At 43.4% G+C, this 18289-nt stretch overlaps 1 protein-coding gene across 7 annotated transcripts in view; it reads right to left on the bottom strand.

The window, feature by feature from the left end:
- Nucleotides 1-13461, bottom strand: part of Abl2 (ABL proto-oncogene 2, non-receptor tyrosine kinase) — a 91926-nt gene extending 78465 nt beyond the window's left edge. For 2 of the 7 annotated variants that reach the window (XM_021159565.2, XM_029480761.1), the window contains exon 1: nt 13045-13461. In XM_021159565.2, coding sequence (XP_021015224.1) covers nt 13045-13201 — 157 coding nt within the window. In that variant the 5' untranslated portion in view covers nt 13202-13461. The remainder of the gene's footprint in view (nt 1-13044) is intronic. The other 5 variants (XM_029480753.1, XM_029480754.1, XM_029480760.1 and 2 more) reach the window with 4 other exon arrangements.
- Nucleotides 13462-18289: the final 4828 nt, after the last annotated feature.

The raw sequence follows: 18289 nt of genomic DNA, 5'->3' as shown, positions 1-18289 counted from the left end.
TTGCTAGGCCCTGGCATAGCCTCACAAGAGACAGCTATATCTGGGTCCTTTCAGCAAAATCTTACTAGTGTATGCAATGGTGTCAGCGTTTGGGGGCTGATTATGGGATCTGAAGTGCTTCAACCAAAAACAAACAAACAAACAAACAAAACCCAAACCAAACAAAGAGAAAACAAACAGGAAAAGCAGAACTATATGTAACTCGGGTAGAACACTTGCCTGGTACATGAAAGGCCCTAGATTCAATCCCAGTGCTACACACCCACAAATAAAATAACTGTAATTTGAATTTGTCAAAAGTTTTAAGTACTAACAACTATTGCCTTCTGAGTAGCTAACATGTACCACCCACTCCGGGAATTTTACACATAGCAGTTAATTTCTGACAACAACTCTGTCAGGGAGGTACTCCCAACACTATTGAGGGAATAGTGATGAGGGAAAAAATAGACACACAGAGAAAAATAACTTCCCTATATCTTCCTAAGTATCTTAAGGTTCTAAGTTTGTTTATACCTAAGTCAAGCTACCAAATCATTAATTTAATTGAGAATTTTAAACTCACCCAGTCTAACACAAAGTCTGTGCTATTAACAGCATGCCTTACAAATGGTACAGCCAGATGTGGTGGTGCACACCTTTAAGACTGGCACTTGGGAGGTGGTGAAGGTATGTCTCTGTGAGTTCGAGACTAGCCTAATGGAGACTAGCAAGCTCCAGACCAGCCAGAACTACACAGTGAGACCTTGTCTAAAACACAAATAATTTACAGCTTTATGCTGTAATTGCAAGGATCCACCAAGAAACCCCAAAAGCCTCAAGAACATAAGTATAAACTGGACGTAGTTTTGGTGCAGTTTTCTAATCCCAACACTCAAGAGGCACAGGAGATGGATTAGGAGTTCGAGGCCAGTTTGGGGTGTACAGTGAGGTCTAGGAAGATCACTTAGTCAATGAAGTGCTTGCCAAGCAAGCATGAAGACCCGAGTTCTGACTCCGGCACCCATATAAAATGTCAGACCAGGCAACACACACTGTAATGAAGCACTAGGAAGGCAGAAACAGAAGGGCTCCTAGGACTTGCTGTCCAGCAAGTCTAATCAACTTTTCAGACTTTGTCTCAAGAAATAGTGAGTGGAGTTTTGGCCCAATGTTAGAACACTTGTCTAGAAAATACACATATGCATGCACGCACACACACACCAAAAACTAGACAAATGCATGCAAAACCAAACAACAATGAAAAGAACTTTAAAATAAAATAAAATAAAATAATCTGTTTAAAGTTAGAAAAGCCACTTTGTTAAGCATGTCTCTTGCCACCACCCCTTCCTTCACTGGGGACTGAATGTGGGGCTTCACATCTGCTAAGGAGCTCTACCATCAGGTCTCAGTGCCCATGCTGCTTGCAAACTCATTCTGTAGCCCAGACACATCTTAAACTTTGGCTTCTTCTGCCGTTTAAACCTCCAGAGCTGAGGGGGTTACAGGTCTCTACCACCTATTTTTATCCCAAATTGTTTAAAAGAAATGCTATCTCCTGATAATAATTATATATGCTTGTTTTATTAATAGTTATTTTAAGTCTAAAAACATGAGATTAAAATCATGTAACACCATTTCTACAAACTAGTATCAAATAAACTAATCCATTCACCTTTAATAAATGATATGCCACACGCCCCCTTCTGTATTATGATAAAGGCTTTGGAACAAGGAGTAAAATGTGAACTATCTCCTAGGATGGCAGAGAACTAAAGTATACAAACAATGTAAAGTCAGGCTGCTTGGGGCTGGGGGTGCAGCTCAGCTGACAGAGCACCTGCAGCTGCAAGAAGCCGCTCCTATACTAAGTCCCCATAGCCACGTGTGCTTGCACACTGGTGAGCCACTCTCAGTGATACACTGAGTTCTAGGTTGGCCTGGGCTACAGGAAAGTCTGTCTAAAGAGGGGATGTGGGGTGGGGAGTCAAGCCAATGGCCGGAAACAATCTCTAAGTGAAACATCCTTGTGTGTAAAACCAGAGGATGTACACCTCCCAGAGTGTCTCTTACAATGATAGAGTAAGAAGAGTGACTTCCGTCCTCCCTCCCCTCCTCCCCATCTAGTAACAGGCTGTCAGCTCTCAGGCATCAGTCTGCCAGTCTGTAAATCAACTTTATCAAAATCACAAATCTTTTTTTGTTGTTTTTTTGGTTTTTGTTTTGTTTTGTTTTTTCAAGACAGGGTTTCTCTGTAGTCCTGGCTGTCCTGGAACTCACTTTGTAGACCAGGCTGGCCTCGAACTCAGAAATCTGCCTGCCTCTGCCTCCCGAGTGCTGGGATTAAAGGCATGCGCCACCACCGTCCGGCTCAAAATCACAATTCTTCAGGTTTCTTCCAGTTCTAATCCTTTACACTTCTAAGAACCAAATCACAATTTGTTTTTTAAAATAACAACCAATAACCTTCATACTTGCTCTTAGGAAAAAGAAAAAACAAAGCAGAGGGAAATGTGGGGCAATGCAGAGATTTAAAACAATGACCCAGACGACAAGCTCTATAACTAGTCACAGAGTTTAAGACAGCATCTTCGGGCTGGGAAGACCGCTCAGCAGGTAAAGGCGCTTGCTGCCCAAGTCTCACAACCTGGTCAATGCCTGGGATGAAAGAGCAGTTGTCCTCTGACCTCCACACATGCATCGGGGTGCATATGCTAACCCCAAAATAAACAAATTTGCATCTGGGGAGGGTATAAGGAACTTTTGGGATAGCATTTGAATTGTAAATGAAGAAAATATCTAATAAAAAATTGAAAAAAAAACCAAATTAGCATAAAAATAATAAATGTTGGCTGACTACTGGTCTCCCAAACTTTAATAGGGCATGGTAGCACATGCCTTCAATCCCAGAACTCAGGAGGCAAAAGCAGGCCAATCTGTGAGTTTGAGGACAAAGGGGGACAGAGTTTGGTTTACAGAGGGGAGCTCCAGGACAGCTGGGACTACACAGAGAAAAGGGGCGGGGCGAGCACAGTTACTACAGATATATGAGAAAAAAAAGTTTGGAGAAACAATTTGAAGTTGCTACAAAAGATGGCAAAGACCTCCCCAACTTGCAGAGCCTCCTGACATGCTTGCTCACAGTGCTAGGCTGACAGCAGCCAAAGACATTTTTGGTTAGATATCCAGCAATACCTAGACACATTTCGGATGCTACAATTGGAAGCAGAGTGCTACCGACAATTATTTGGTAGAGAAAAGGAGGCTATACAGCCTATATACCAGTTCAGCCTCCATTACAATCTATCCTGTAGCTCGAAATATTATGGAAGTTGAAAGACTCTTAACAGCTATTGTCATCACAGTGACAGTCCTGGAAACTTAAAAGCTGAGACCAAGAAATTAACATTATATGGACTGTCCTATTCATCAGAGAAGAAGGTTAAAAAATAGTAAGTGTAATATGAACTGAATTAGAAAGGAAAATAAAATGAGCAAACAGAAGCCAAAACAGGAAACAAAAAAATAAACACTAGCTGAGCTTTTAGCAGCCCTCCACTTCCTGGTTCTGGACAGGCCTTGCTGCATTCCTGTCTTTTGAGTTCTTTACCTGGCCAGTGAGCTTTCTATGGACTGCTTAAGCTGATCTCTGCTTCTTATACCTAGAGTCCTGCCAACACCCACCACCCACAGCAACCGCGAAAGTAGCTAGAAGCTGCAATTCTCAGAGTATGGAAGAGATGAGTGCAAGCAAATCAGCAAAAATGTGAGAAAATTTATTAATTAAAAAAATTGTGTAGCCGGGCGTGGTGGCGCACACCTTTAATCCCAGCACTCGGGAGGCAGAGGCAGGCGGATTTCTGAGTTCGAGGCCAGCCTGGTCTACAAAGTGAGTACCAGGACAGCCAAGGCTACACAGAGAAACCCTGTCTCGAAAAACCAAAAAAAAAAAAATTGTGAAGACATCAATGTGAATAAATTTATAATATAAAGTCATGAGAGAAAAGGCAAGTATTGTGGAAAGCAGAGATATAATCAAAACGTCTTAAACTTGAATAACAACAAAGTCCAACTCTGGTGTGTGTTGATCCTTAAGACAAACTCTTCCCACCCCACCCATGTCAAACCTTTACCACTTAAAGAATTTTAAAGACTAAAAATGAAAAGCTGGACAAAAATATAACTCAGTGGTAGTACACTTGCCTAGCATGCACAAGGCATTTCCAGAACCAAATAAATTCTACATACTGCCAAAAGGAACAAGGAATAAGCAGGGGATGTTGGCTCATGCCTATAATCCCAGGACAGAGGCAGGAGGATTGTTCAGAGTTCACCACTAGCCCGGGCTACTCAGTGAGACCTTGTCTCAAGAAACAAAATGAAACAAAAACAAAACAAGCAAACAAAAACAAAGCAGCCAAAAAACCCAAACAAAACCAAACTACACTAAACTAAGTGGGTGACCTAGTGAGACTTGAGAAGGAAACAACCAACTTGCTCAGAGCTGAAAACACCTTGACAACCACAGTCCATCACTAAGATGACACTTAATTTTGAACACAGTTAATAATGAAAAAAAAAAAAAAAGCCTTGAAGTAATTAGGTCAAAGAACTTTTAAAAGCATTAAAACTTTTCTAAATAACAAGGCTAATTATAGAACATAATAAAAATTTTAATGAAACAGATGATAAAGATAGACTTTTGTAAAGTTTCACTTGAAGACTTAAAAAGTCAAGCATGGTTGCTCACTCTGGAACCCAAGGTAGGAGGGTTGGCTAGAGTTCAAGGCCACCCTAAACTACATAATGAGTTCCAGGCCAGCTAGGGCTACAAAGTAGGATTGTCTGAAACATATATGGTAAAATACAGTTAAGCTAAAAATAGGCCAACTGAGGTGGGAGGAGCATAGTAAGAAAATAAAGGCAGATTTAAAATACATTTTTTAAACCACCAGCAATACAAAAACCACTCAAGTTTGTTTCGAAGCACCTCCACTGACTATAAATTATGTAGTATAATGTGTCAGATATCATATAATCCCAGACAAAGGGCTTAGGTGCCTGTTTAACATATCAAAGCTAGCCTGGCCTCCAGGTTCTCCCAGCATCCCTCAGTCCCTACCCATTACAGGGTTTCTTTCCATCCCAGAAGCTAGGCTACTATCCTCCACCCAGAGGCTCTTTCCTACATAATACAGATATTTTGATTACCAGCCCTTTTTGTACCTTTGATTTCTGGGCTGCTGCACCTGGTCCCCCTTTCTGCATATGGCCCAGCCCAGAGTAATGTCCACTCTGGACTCTCATCTCTGACTCTTGCTATGCTCTCCTACATACCTATAATAAACTCTCCTCCACCATACCTAGGAGCAATCATGTCCTCTCTTTTTTATTTCTTTTTTTCATTCAACTCTCTGTACAACGAAGATATATAAATACATACATACATACATATGAAAATGTCAGGGTGAAAACCATTTATTTATATGCTAAAACATTAATTTAAAGGAAAAAAAAAAAGTGATTGTCTGTTTTGTGCCCATAGATCCGGGCTGGAGAGATGTTCAGTGGTTGAGTACCTTTCAGAAGACTCAGTTCAACACCCAGCACCCAAATGGTGGCTCACACCTGTCTGTTATACCAGTGCCCTCTTCTGGCCACTGTGGGCACTGCACACATGTGTTAGATACACATGCAGCAACATACCCATATACATAAAACTAATTAAATCTTGTTTTAAAAGTTTCAAATAGCCAGGCAGTGGTGATGTACGCCTTTAATCCCAGCACTTGGGAGGCAGAGGCAGGCGGATTTCTGAGTTTGAGGCCAGCCTGGTCTACAGAGTGAGTTCCAGGCCAGCCAGGGCCACACAGAGAAACCTGTCTCCAAAAAAAAAAAAAGAAAAGAAAAAAGAAAAGTTTCAAATAAACCTTAAACTTTTTTTTTCTTGGAGACAGGGTCTCTATAGCTGTAGCTGTCCTGGGACTCCCTGTGTAGACCAAGCTGGTCTCTGCCTCCCTTGTATTAGGGTTAAAGATGTTGCCACCACACCCAACTATTTACTACTACATAAGCTCTCCTCCACGGTCCATTTGTTTTCTGCATTTAGGTGTCATTGTACAGTAAATGCAATCTTTAAATCAATCATGAGCTACTATAACAAAAAGCCTCAGGCTCAGCCTTTTTACAGATAAAGAACACCTGGAGGATATAAACAATAGTTGTTAATTTTCACAGAAAATTTTCTTAGCAATTACCTGGAACCACAAAATACTAAGTAGCAATCTTGGGTTTTAGCTCAGTAGTATTTTTTCACTTTGTTATGGTTAACATAAAGAAGGTATAGATTATGAAAACATGTGTATACACTCTTCAGTATAATACCTTTGTCCTTGACCACATCAACTGAAAGACTTCTGAGCCAGCCCTCTCCTAGGACAGCGCCCGAGAATACAAATGGCCTGAGCCTGCTGAGCTCTGTGTTATGCTGATCAAAACCCAACCCTTGGCAGGCAGAGCTCACTGGAGACTCCAAAGAATCACCACTCAGCCCACTTACAAAAACAAAATAAGTGAGAGTCCAATGTAGTTATTGTTTCTTTAAAAAATCCAGACTAAATCTGGGATACTATTAAATTAAGTGTGTATTCATCGGTGCTTTTATGTTTGACTGAAAGCAATATTGAAAGAGTTCTAATTTGTATGGTATTCTCAGAGTATGCATGTAACCCCAAAAGGCAGTGGTTGCTAAAAAAGAATTGTTGCACAAAATATCTTACTTTCACACACACAAGTTTTTAACATTTAAAAATAAAAAACTGTAAAGATTGGTGACTGTGTCTAGAGAGACGGCTGGGTAGGTGGTCAGGAACACATGCTGGCTGCCCCTAAAGAACACCTGACTGTGGCTTCCACCAGGGCCCGTAGCACCTGCAGCTCAACTCCAAGGGGTCCAAAGTGTCTGACCTCTATAGACACCTGCACTAATGTTCACATACCTACGCAGGACACTTACACATAACTAAAAATGATAAAATAAATCTTTTCGCTGGGCATGATGGTACCTTCCTCTAACTCCAGCACTCAGAGACAGGGAGGGACAAAAGGGTCTTCTCAGATGGAGACCAGGCCAGGGCAGAATAACTTCTGAAATGAAGATGTTCACTAACAATTACCTGAGCATCAACAGCTTTGAAAAGCAGTTCTGTCTAAATTATACCTAAAAATTCTCTTAAGAGTCATTAGCAGGGGCTGGTGAGATGGCTCAGTGGGTAAGAGCACCCTACTGCTCTTCCGAAGGTCCAGAGTTCAAATCCCAGCAACCACATGGTAGCTCACAACCATCCGTAACGAGATCTGGCGCCCTCTTCTGGACTGTCTGAAGACAGCTACAGCATACTTACATATAATAAATAAATAAATCTTTTTAAAAAATGTATTTATCCCATTCCTTTAAAAAAAAAAAAAGAGTCATTAGCATGTACAATTAGTAAGTCTAGGCTATACTAATATAGAAAGAGAGGAAATGCTCTGGGCTGGCAAGATAGCTCCACAGCTAAAAGTTCTTACAGCACAGGCCTGATAGATTACCTAGAAATAAAAAGGTTCTTATAAGTTACATAATATACTAATAAACTAGACAGAATACCTTAGGCATCTATTAGGAATTCTAATACAAGATCATTGGAGTATTTCAATTGTATATCCTAATGTCATAAGATGATACCCCTCCTTCACATATTTACATTTATGTTAAGACAAAACGACCTGCCATAACTGGATATTCTGTTATCAAGGAAAAAATAGCTAACTACGGTTTTCTTATTTGTTCTGGTCTTCTTTTTTGATGTGTGTGTCCGCATGTGTGCATACACTGCATCTATGCATAGGAGTGTGAGTTTACCACATGGGCTCTTATGGAGACCAGAGATTGACATGAGGATGTCTTTCTCAATCTTTTCCCACCTTATTTTCTGAGACAGGGTCTTCACTGTTTCAGCCAATGAGCCCCTAAGGTTCAACTATCCTAGTTATCTCCCTAGCCCTCACCTACAAAACTGTATCAAGTACATTTGCTACTTATCAGCTATGTTGTCATTTTTAAATCTTTTAAACTGATACTATTACAGAAATATATAAAAGGAAGAATATGTGTGTGATTTAAAGGAACACTGTAGATGTAGAGTTCACTGGAGATGTGAGCTCTCAGCTGTCTCTTCTGTTCAGTAGTTCTGAACCATTTACCCAGTATGGTCTATTCCTAATAAAGGGTCTGAATGGTGAGTATTTTACACTCTTTTACATTCATAGCTTTCAATCCTCCTGCCTCAGCCACCTGAGTGCTGAATTAAAGGTACATACTACTGTGCCCAGCCTAATAGATATGTAGATACAGAGACAGAGATAAGAGATTCTTTTTTCTGGCCTACATAGTGAGTTGCCTGTCTGCTAGTGATACAGAGTGAGGACTTATCTAAAAACAACAACAAAAGTTTAATTCTAATAACAATTAGTGACCACTACCAGACATGATTACAATTTAGAGGTGGAGGTATACTACAGAGTTCAAGACCAACCTACAAGTCCCATGTGGTGGTGCACATCCGTAATCTCAGCTTTTGGGAAATGGAGGTAGGGAAATTGGGAATTCAAGGCTCTCTTCAGTTTTCAAGTTTCAGACCACCCTGGGCTACAGGAGAATCATTCTAAAATAAACAATACAAGCCTGAGCTACACAGAAACTGTTTCAATGAACAAAGAATCATAAGCGGTTGCTATATCAGATCACATTATCTTTCTGGAATATCACTTCATTTTGGGGTATCCACAACTTATTCTGTAAAGACTTAAAAATGCACTACAGACACAGAAGAGAAAAATTCCAATTATTCAAAATAGTGAGTTTAAGGAAAAAATGTTATTATTTACAACTTCATAATTTGTGGTTAATTTTTAATATAATTTTCAGAAAGTAGATAAGAAGCAACAATACTTGAAATCTATTAACTGTTGAAAGGTAAGCTAGATACTAATGGCAGACAACGCAGCCAGGCACAGTACACACCTCTAAGACTGCCAGAAGCTCAAGGCCAGCCAAGGATACACTGCAATACTGTCTCAACAAACAACAAAAAGACAGGTATACACCCAACTCTAGACCACCAGCACAAACATCAGCTCACTAACAAACCATCAACTAGAAACTAGCAAGTCACACAGCACCTCATTCCTCCGCACCAAGAAATGGCCTACTGCATTCTTTCTAATTACATTTCTAAAAACATTTCTGGCAAAGCAAATTATTCTAACTGCTTACTCACATTAACGATGAAAAATTGCCATTCTTGGCTAAAGAAAAAAAAAATCATGAACTCTTGATAAACTTTCTAAAATACATAAAACATGTAACTTACATTAAAATCTGTATGTAGAGCCAGTAAGACAGTTCAACAAGCAAAAGCAATCGCTGTGCAACCCTGATGACATGCGTTCAATCCAGGGCCCAGGACAAGAGAGAGAAGTCCCAAAAACTGTTCCCTGCTCTCCATACACACCTGCACTCAAACACAAGTGCACACACACACTGCCCACCTACAAAATATATGTATGTGTGTGTGTGTGTGTATGTGTGTGTGTGTATACATGCACACACACACACACAATAATAATAAAATTTAAAATATAAATCTACACATGCCGGGCATGGTGGCGCACGCCTTTAATCCCAGCACTCCGGAGGCAGAGGCAGGTGGATTTCTGAGTTCGAGGCCAGCCTGGTCTACAAAGTGAGTTCCAGGACAGCCAGGGCTACACAGAGAAACCCTGTCTCNAAAAAAAAAAAAAAAAAAAAAAAAAAAAAAAAAAAAAAAAAAAAAATATATATATATATATATATATATATATATATAAATCTACACATAAAGTCAAGGCCCTATCACACTTTTAAGATTTGTTTTTATTTAGTGTGTGCATTAGAGGATGCTGGAGGAAGCCAGAAGGCAGCAAATCCCCTGGAATTAGAGTTACAAGCAGTCATGAGCCACCCAGAATGAATGGGTTTCAGGAACCAAACTCAGGTCCTCTGCCAGAGCAGCAAGCTCTCAACCACTCAGCCACCTCTCCAGCGCCACACCAGACATATGGACTTATATGCTAATAATTCAATAGTAATAATAATTCAGTATACTCAAGACAGGGATTTCTTTTTTCAGTTTTTTGAGACAGCTTTGCTACATGGGCCCTTTTGGTCTGCTACTCACTACATACCCCCAGGCTAACCTCAAATACACAGCAATCCATCTGCCTCAGCTTTCCCAGGCTGGGATTACAGGATGTAGTAGGAAAAGGATAGTGATATATGTGTTACTTCCATGATCTAGACTATTTTCCACAATCATGACAAGTGTGTACTTCCTATGTAGACCAGGCTGGCCTCAAATTCAGAGTGTGTCTAAGCCGCAGGCGTCTGTCTTGAAAACAGTATAGGAGGCTACAGGCATGGCTTTGGACAGGGTAGGCAAGCGCCTGACCACTGAGCCACCTCCCTAGTCCTTTAGTTTGTCTCCTTAGGTACAAGCAAAAATGTCTCCACATTTCCTACCCCAGCCTCTCTGGTGGCCAGGTTATCCTTTGTGGGTCACTTCTGTTAGAATGTGGTAGACTTTGAATTGAATGGCTATATTAACTAAATTCCAAGTCCTCCTTGTGCTGGATGCCTGGGCTCATGGGAAAGCACCTGTCTAACTTATATGAGGCCCTCAGTTTAATGCCCTGGAGCACCTGCCCCCCAAACTAACAAGGATTTACTATATTTCTTCCAGTATTTATTAATTCTTTTTACACTAGTCTTGAGCTACCATATTCACATCCTATCCATCAGCTTTTAACTTTTAACTTTGTCAATAAAATTGTTATTATCCCAGTTTCCCAGGTTGAAAACCTTCATGGTAATTTTAACACATCCTCATTTTTTATAATTAGAATACTGGTGAAAACAGGTAAGACCAGGTTGGCCCTGAACTCTTTTTTTTGTTTGTTTGTTTTTTGTTTGTTTTTTGTTTTGTTTTGTTTTTTGTTTGGTTTTTGGTTTTTCAAGACAGGGTTTCTCTGTGTAGCCCTGGCTGTCCTGGAACTCACTCTGTAGACCAGGCTGGCCTGGAACTCAGAAATTCGCCTGCCTCTGTCTCCCAAGTGCTGATATTAAAGTTGCGTACTATTATAGTTGCCCCAAACTGAATTCATATGTGCAAAAATGCTGTTAACCAGTGTTCTTCCTGAGAACCTGGGTTCAGTTACCAGCACCCACAGAGCAGCTCACAACCATCAAGCTACAGGAAGAGACCTAACTCCCTCCTCCTTGTCTCTACGGCATCAGATATGTATACGTATGTGCAGCAAAACACACACACATGTAAAATTACATTTTGCTTTTACAAATTAAAAAAGGAAAAGGGAAACAAAATCTGTCTATTCCTAAATCCAAATGCAGAACTGGGACAGAGCTCACCCAGCAGCTACAAGTCCTGGGATCTTCTCTCTGTGTGCGATCGTCACTTCCTTTGAAACGCCCTTTCCCGTGACTAGTCTACACTTCTTCTCCTTCCCTTTCCCCCGAGCTATGTGCAGTGGGACAGTTTATCCTTCACTTCACTCCTGTATGTATTATCAGTGAAACCAGCTTGCTACCTCTGCTAGCCCATCCTTCCTACAGATATTACATCTCCATCACCAGCCTCTCAGGTCTTAGGATGTCTTCTGATTATTTTTCTCCTTCTCTATTCTGCCCTCCTCTAGAACAATGCTCTTAAAAATGGTCAACAACACACTATGGAAGAACAAAAGAATCCACTTGGCATCAAGGGAAAAAAATATTCATTCATTCTTCTTCTTCTTCTTCTTCTTCTTCTTCTTCTTCTTCTTCTTCTTCTTCTTCTTCGCTCTGGGGCTTGAACTCAAGCCACAGAAAAGCTGTGAACACTGTCACTAATTTACAAGGCTCTATACTTAATTTTCCTCATGGCACCCTTTCTTATACTCTATTTCTGATCGTTGATTACATTATTTGTTAATTACTATAACCTTGTCTATATTAATAAAGACACACAAATTAATGGAGTATGTGCTCAAAATTTGTATTTATTAGAGTTCAGGCACTTGCCCCCAAGCCTGATAAAGAGTTTAATACCTGGGAGAAATGACTCCCCAAGTTGTCTCCTAACCTCTGAATACATGGGTGTGTGCGCACATACACATACACACAAAATAAATATAATTTTAAATAGTTTAGAAACAGCCCTTCTGAAGAATATGACACCGAGTAAGTCCCAGACTACGTGGAGCACATATGTATACACCAAGGCGGCTCAAAGAAAAACTCATGTTCAGACCACATGGAAGGAAGCCCTAACCATGCCCACCCATCGACAGCCCCGCCAGCCATCTCAGAATCCTGTGTCCTACTCGGATAGGCAGAACAGGGTGGTTTGGCAAAGCCTTTCATTTCTAGTTTGGAGAAAACAGTCTGTTGAAAGTAAAAAGATACGGAAAAGGGTTTCACGGTTCACCATTCCGACACTGCTCACCGCCTGGTTCATAAAGCACATACCGAATATGCCACCACAATCTCTTAAAGATTCAGTACCTATTTCCCAATTCCTCAGGGCACGACTCGTTCCCGTCGTTAACAACCGGTTTATCCTCCCACCTCCTGAACCTGAGCTCATACCTGCCTTCATCCTTCCCTCCCTGGGGATACCATCCACAGTTCCACAGTCGCCCCGTCCTGTCCCAGGACAGCAGGACAGTCAAGCCTGGGTCCCTAAGACCCCGGTTCGTGCTCGCCGCCGCCGCCGCCGCCCCCAGACGCTGCCAGCCAGGCGGGGGGAGGGGTGTGCCTCGCCTCCCGTGACTGGCCCAGATGGCAGCCGATTCCGCCCCCACTCGCGGGCACCCCTCCAGCCCTCGCCCCCCGAAGGCTGCCCGTCCGCCTCGCACCTCGCCCCGACCCCACCCCACCCCTCCCCGGCCTCCCTCATGCCCTCCGCCGGCTCCGGACACACTCACCGTGCTGGGTGAAGACGTTGAAGCCGGCGTCTGCTGTACGCCCCGCCGGGTCCCGCCTGCGGCCCGAGGGCCTGGCTGCGCTGCTGCCCCGGATCCCGCGCGGCTGCGGCTGCTGGAGCCCCGGAGCCTCCCCGACGCGGCCCACCTGCTGCCCCATCCCGCCGCTCGCGTACTCCCGCGCCCCCGCCGACCCTTGCTCACATTCCTCCTCTGCTCCGGCCTCCGGAGCTCCTGGCGCCGCTCCGGTCTCTCCGGACCAAGCCCAGGCCCTCTGGGCCGGAGTTGCCGGCGGCTCCGCACGCGGACTCCTCGGAGCCGCTGCCGCGCTGCCTCCCAGCGACTCACAGACTCTCCTTCTCCCTCCCCCTCCGGCGGCTCCTCGCCCCAGCCGCCGCCGCCATCTTTAAACCACCGAGCACAGGGCGAGCGTGGGACAGAGCGTCTCCCGCCCCCCTCTCGCCCAGGCACCTCCGCTACTCGGTGGGCGGAGCTCCGCGGGGCCCCGCCCCGCGCCGCGCCCCGCTGGGTGGAAGCCGGGGCCCACCGGGTCAGCGAAGCTCTCGAGGGCCCTCGAGTGCTTTTACCGCGACCTTCACCCACGTTCGGCTCCACACACTGCCCCACTTGGAGGACTGTGGACGCCCGGCTTTTCCTGTCCCACCTCCACCTGTCAAGTCAGAAGAGGCTGAGAAGCCACCACGTGCGCCGCGCAGATCAGCACCAAACAGCTGAGGCTCCTGATCCCTGGGCTTCTCTGCCATTCAATTGGGAGCCCTTCACACACACTTAGCATCGGGCCCAGAGTGAAGTTTGGAATGGTACAAAATTCACGGGGAGATGGTGAAGTGCGAGGTTAACTTAATTCGGTGAATTATTTCTTGATGTGCACTTTGCCGTCTTATTGGCAAAGCGGTTGGAGCTCAATTCTTCATACTACCGTGGATTTCTCTTGAACTCTTCCACCATCGACCTACCCGCATGTGTTTCTGTTTACTTTAAAACGCCTGCAGAGGGGCTGATGAGATGGCTCAGTGGTTAAGAGCGCCTACAGCTCTTCCAAAGGTTCCGAGTTCAAATCCCAGCAACCACATGGTGGCTCACAACCATCCGTAACGAAATCTGATGCCCTCTTCTGGAGTGTCTGAAGACAGCTACAGTGTACTTACATATAATAAATAAATGAATCTTTAAAAAAAAATAAAAAATAAAACGCCTGACAGTAAAGTGACTCTTCTCACAGACATGCTTTCCTCTCAGTACAGGTCGGGCCCTCTTTTTTGGCAAGGAAAAGATAAATCACTTTGACCTTGTTTCTGAACTTACTCATCTTCACCTTCTGGGGTCTAAATAGAGAAATGGGCAGAAGAGAAGCTATTTTTATAGATGTGCACCCTATGTGCAATTGCCTCCGCCATTCCACCCCGTTATGTGTTCTTTTATCTGAATGTTTAGCCAGTTGTTTTTTCATTTCTCAAAGACGTTGTACTGGCTAGTTTTGTGTCAACTTGACACAGCTAGAGTTATCACAGAGAAAGGAGCTTCAGTTGAGAAAATGCCATGAGATCCAACTATAAGGCATTTTCTCAATTAGTGATCGAGGGGGAAAGGCCCCTTGTGGGTGGGACCATGTCTGGGCTGGTAGTCTTGGTTCTATAAGAGAGCAGGCTGAGCAAGCCAGGGGAACCAAGCCAGTAAAGAACATCCCTCCAGGGCCTCTGCATCAGCTCCTGCTTTCTTACCTTGAGTTCCAGTCCTGACTTCCTGTGGTGATGAACAGCAATGTGGAAGTGTAAGCTGAATAAACCCTTTCCTCCCCAACTTGCTTCTTGGTCATGACGCTTGTGCAGGAATAGAAACCCTGACTAAGACAGAGGTGATTATGCTTCTTTCCCACTATTCCTTTTTCTTCCTTGTTAGTTTTGTTCTTTAAAAGGGCATAGATAGCACCTGAACTTTTGCTTTCAAATGAGGACTGGAGCCATTGCTTAAACCAAGGAAAACCACCCTGGGGAAGAAAAGAATTAGCAAAATAGATGTAGTTCCCCATACACGTCTTTTGTAGAACGGTGTAAGATTACAAGTGCGTGTGGATGAGACTCAAACTCAGGACCTTGAGTTCCAGGCGAGTGCTCTACTGATTTTGATATTCACTATTAAAGAGTCTTAGGGGCTGGGGAAAGATGGGTTAATGACAAAAAAGACTTGCACAGCAAGCCTGACCACCTGAACTTGCTGCCCAGGACCCACACAACAAGCTACTGGTCATAGTGAAAAGCCAGATGCACCAACCCAAGCTCTGTGATCCCAGCTGGTCCACAAGAAGAGGGGAGGCAGAGATAAGGGGGTCTCCAGAAACCTGGCTTACGTGTGCAGTGGCTAAGGGACCCTGTCTTAAATGAGGCAAGAACTGACAGTAAAAGTTGTCCTGTGACCAGCACGCACACACATGCACACATATGTGCCCACACTAAGAATACTCTAAATTATTTCATCACCACCCAGGTTACAGCCAGATACAACGGAATTTAGTTCCCATTGAAAAGAAGCACTACACTTTAGCATTGGATGGAATATGAATTTTCATTTATATCAACCTGTATTTAAAATACCCTTTTTTCCCCTGAGAGTCATGTTGTACCACTATTATAATAGATCCAGAGGCAGTTGGATCACAAATTCAAGGCTAGACTAACTGCATCGTAAGAGCCTGTCTGAGAACAACAAAAGTGGCCACACACCTCGATGCTATGCAATAGGCTTGTACTCGCACTGCTAAGAAAGCTGAAACAGGGAGACACTTGACTTGAGGCAGAGAACCTGAGTGAGACCAGCCTGTGTGGCATAGCAAGACGCTGCCCCAAATACTATTTATTTTCTTTTCATTCACAAAGTGGTTGCAGCTACTGAAGAGATTAATTCACAAAACACAAAGATGATCATAGAAGTAGGATTTGTTTTTATTGTTTGTTTTTTATTTACCCGTGGAATTTCAATTTGGTGACAACAGTTTGGTTTCTCTGCTAATTCGTGAATGATGGACAGTAATTGCTGTGTACAACAGTGCTGTGGTTAAGGGCAGGGACTCTGAAATTAGAAGGCTTAGACTCAAAACTGAGCTCTGGCAGAACAGGGATAGTTATATGCCTGCAAGCCCAGAAGCTCTGAAGGCTGGAACTAGAAATCAAGCCATCCCAGGATAGATAGCAAAACCTTTTATAAAAAACAAGCATGAAAGGAAAAAGACAAAAGAAAAGAGGGAAGGAGAGAGGGTAGGAGGAAAAGAGTATTTGTTGTATAAGAAAAAAAAAAAGTCTGTGGTGGCACAAACATTCAGGCAGATGCAAAGCCTCATGTAAATATATACTGTTATTCACACACACACACACTCAAAATATAAGGCAGAGGAAGAGGATTCAGAAGTTCGAGGCCAACCTTGTCTCAAATAAACAAACAAACAAACAAAAAAAAAAACAGTAAAGCAAAAGCAACAGAGCAGTGCTTGTAGAAACCGTTTACATAGATTCTCCAATGACAGTGGATTCTCTAATTCTGTTTTCTCCTTTCTGGTTACATTTTAATACAGTTTTTTATTACTGAGAATGTCATATGTATACACATGTATTTTGATCATATCCTCCCACTTCTCAGCCCTTCCTCTGCCCTTGTCCCTGAGTGTCGACAACCAACCTACCAATGGGCACATCCCCAAAGAGAACCACTCTCCCACCCCAGCAGCCACCAACTATTAATAACCTCTCAGCTAGAAGTGGGGCCTCATGAGCGCCTCCTCAATTCATGCTGGAATTTTGGCTTGCTTGATGTGTGTGTGTGTGTGTGTGTGTGTGTGTGTGTGTGTGTGATTTATTTATTCACTTTACATCCCAATTGCTCCCCTCCTCTCTTCCCAGTCCCACCCTTAAAAGTCCCTCTCTCCATTACTCCCTCCCCTTCTCCTCAGAGAAGGGGAAGCCCTCACTTGGGTACCACCCCACCCTGGGACATCTTCTCCCACTAAGGTCCAACCAAGCAGTCCAGTTAGGGGAAGGGGAAGCAATGGCAGGCAACGGAGTCAGAGACAGCCTCTGCTCCAATTGTTAGGGGCCCCACATGAAGCCCAAGCTGCACATCTGCTACAAATGTGTAGGAGGCCTAGGTCCAGCTTCTGCATGTTCTTTGGTTGGTGGTTCAGTCTCTGTGAGCCCCCTGAGGCCCAGGTTACTTGACTCTGTAGGAATCCTTGTGTTGTTCTTGACCCCTCCTGTTCACTCAATTCTATCTCCCACTCTTCCACAAGACTCCCCAAGCTCTGCCTGATGTTTGACTGTGGGGTCTCTGCATCTGTTTCCTTCAGCTGCTGGACGAAACCTCTCAGGAGACGGTTATGCCAGGCTCCTCTCTGCAAGCACAGCAGAATATCATTAATAGTGTCAGGGTTGGCTCCCTTCCATAGGACACATCTCAAGATGGGAATGATACCTAAAGCTCCTATGAGTTCCTCAGGTCAATGACCATGTCACATCAGATATGACCAAAGTTAAAAGCAGGCCGAATGTGGGTAGAAATATAAATATGTAGAAGGTGATTTGACACATTTAGCAAAACAATAGTAAGTTCCCACTAGGGCCTGTGAACTTCTCACCCAAGGGCTTGTGACAAGATCAACTGTGCCAGGCATGAGTTCTCTCCCGTGGAACAAGCCTCAGATCTAGTTTTTAAAAGATCACATGGATAACCCTTAACAATTATGCTGCTATTGCACCGCACCGGTGAGCATATCCTGCCTGGCAAGTGAGTGCTGGACCTTTCACAATTGGTGTCTTACCCAATGGCCTACATAGCTACATAGCACCTTTTAGTACTATGAAAGCTAACCTACAGGGAGGAAATTTTACCAACCAATTCCAGATTGAATTCTGTATGTCCTACAACCACAGTACACAGTGTCTTCAGCAATAGAATTATACTGTCCAGTTCTGGTAGGTAATTAAGAACCATAGCAGGGCTTGGTGAGATGAGCCGTGACATATAGGCAGTTGCCGCCAAGCTTAATAATCTAAATTTGATCCGTGGGACTCACATAGGAAGAGAGACAATGCCCTCAAATTGTCCTCTGGCCTCTACATGTGCCCATGACATGTTCACACACACACACACACACACACACACACACACACACACACACGTGCACACACACACACTTGTGCACACTCACACAGAGTAAATAAACAAATAAATAAATACTTTA

The sequence above is a fragment of the Mus caroli genome, chromosome 1 (assembly GCF_900094665.2).
Source record: "Mus caroli chromosome 1, CAROLI_EIJ_v1.1, whole genome shotgun sequence".
Taxonomy (NCBI): Eukaryota; Metazoa; Chordata; class Mammalia; order Rodentia; family Muridae; genus Mus; species Mus caroli.
The sequence above is the reverse complement of the archived record's forward strand: the minus strand, read 5'-3'. Positions and strand labels throughout refer to the sequence as shown.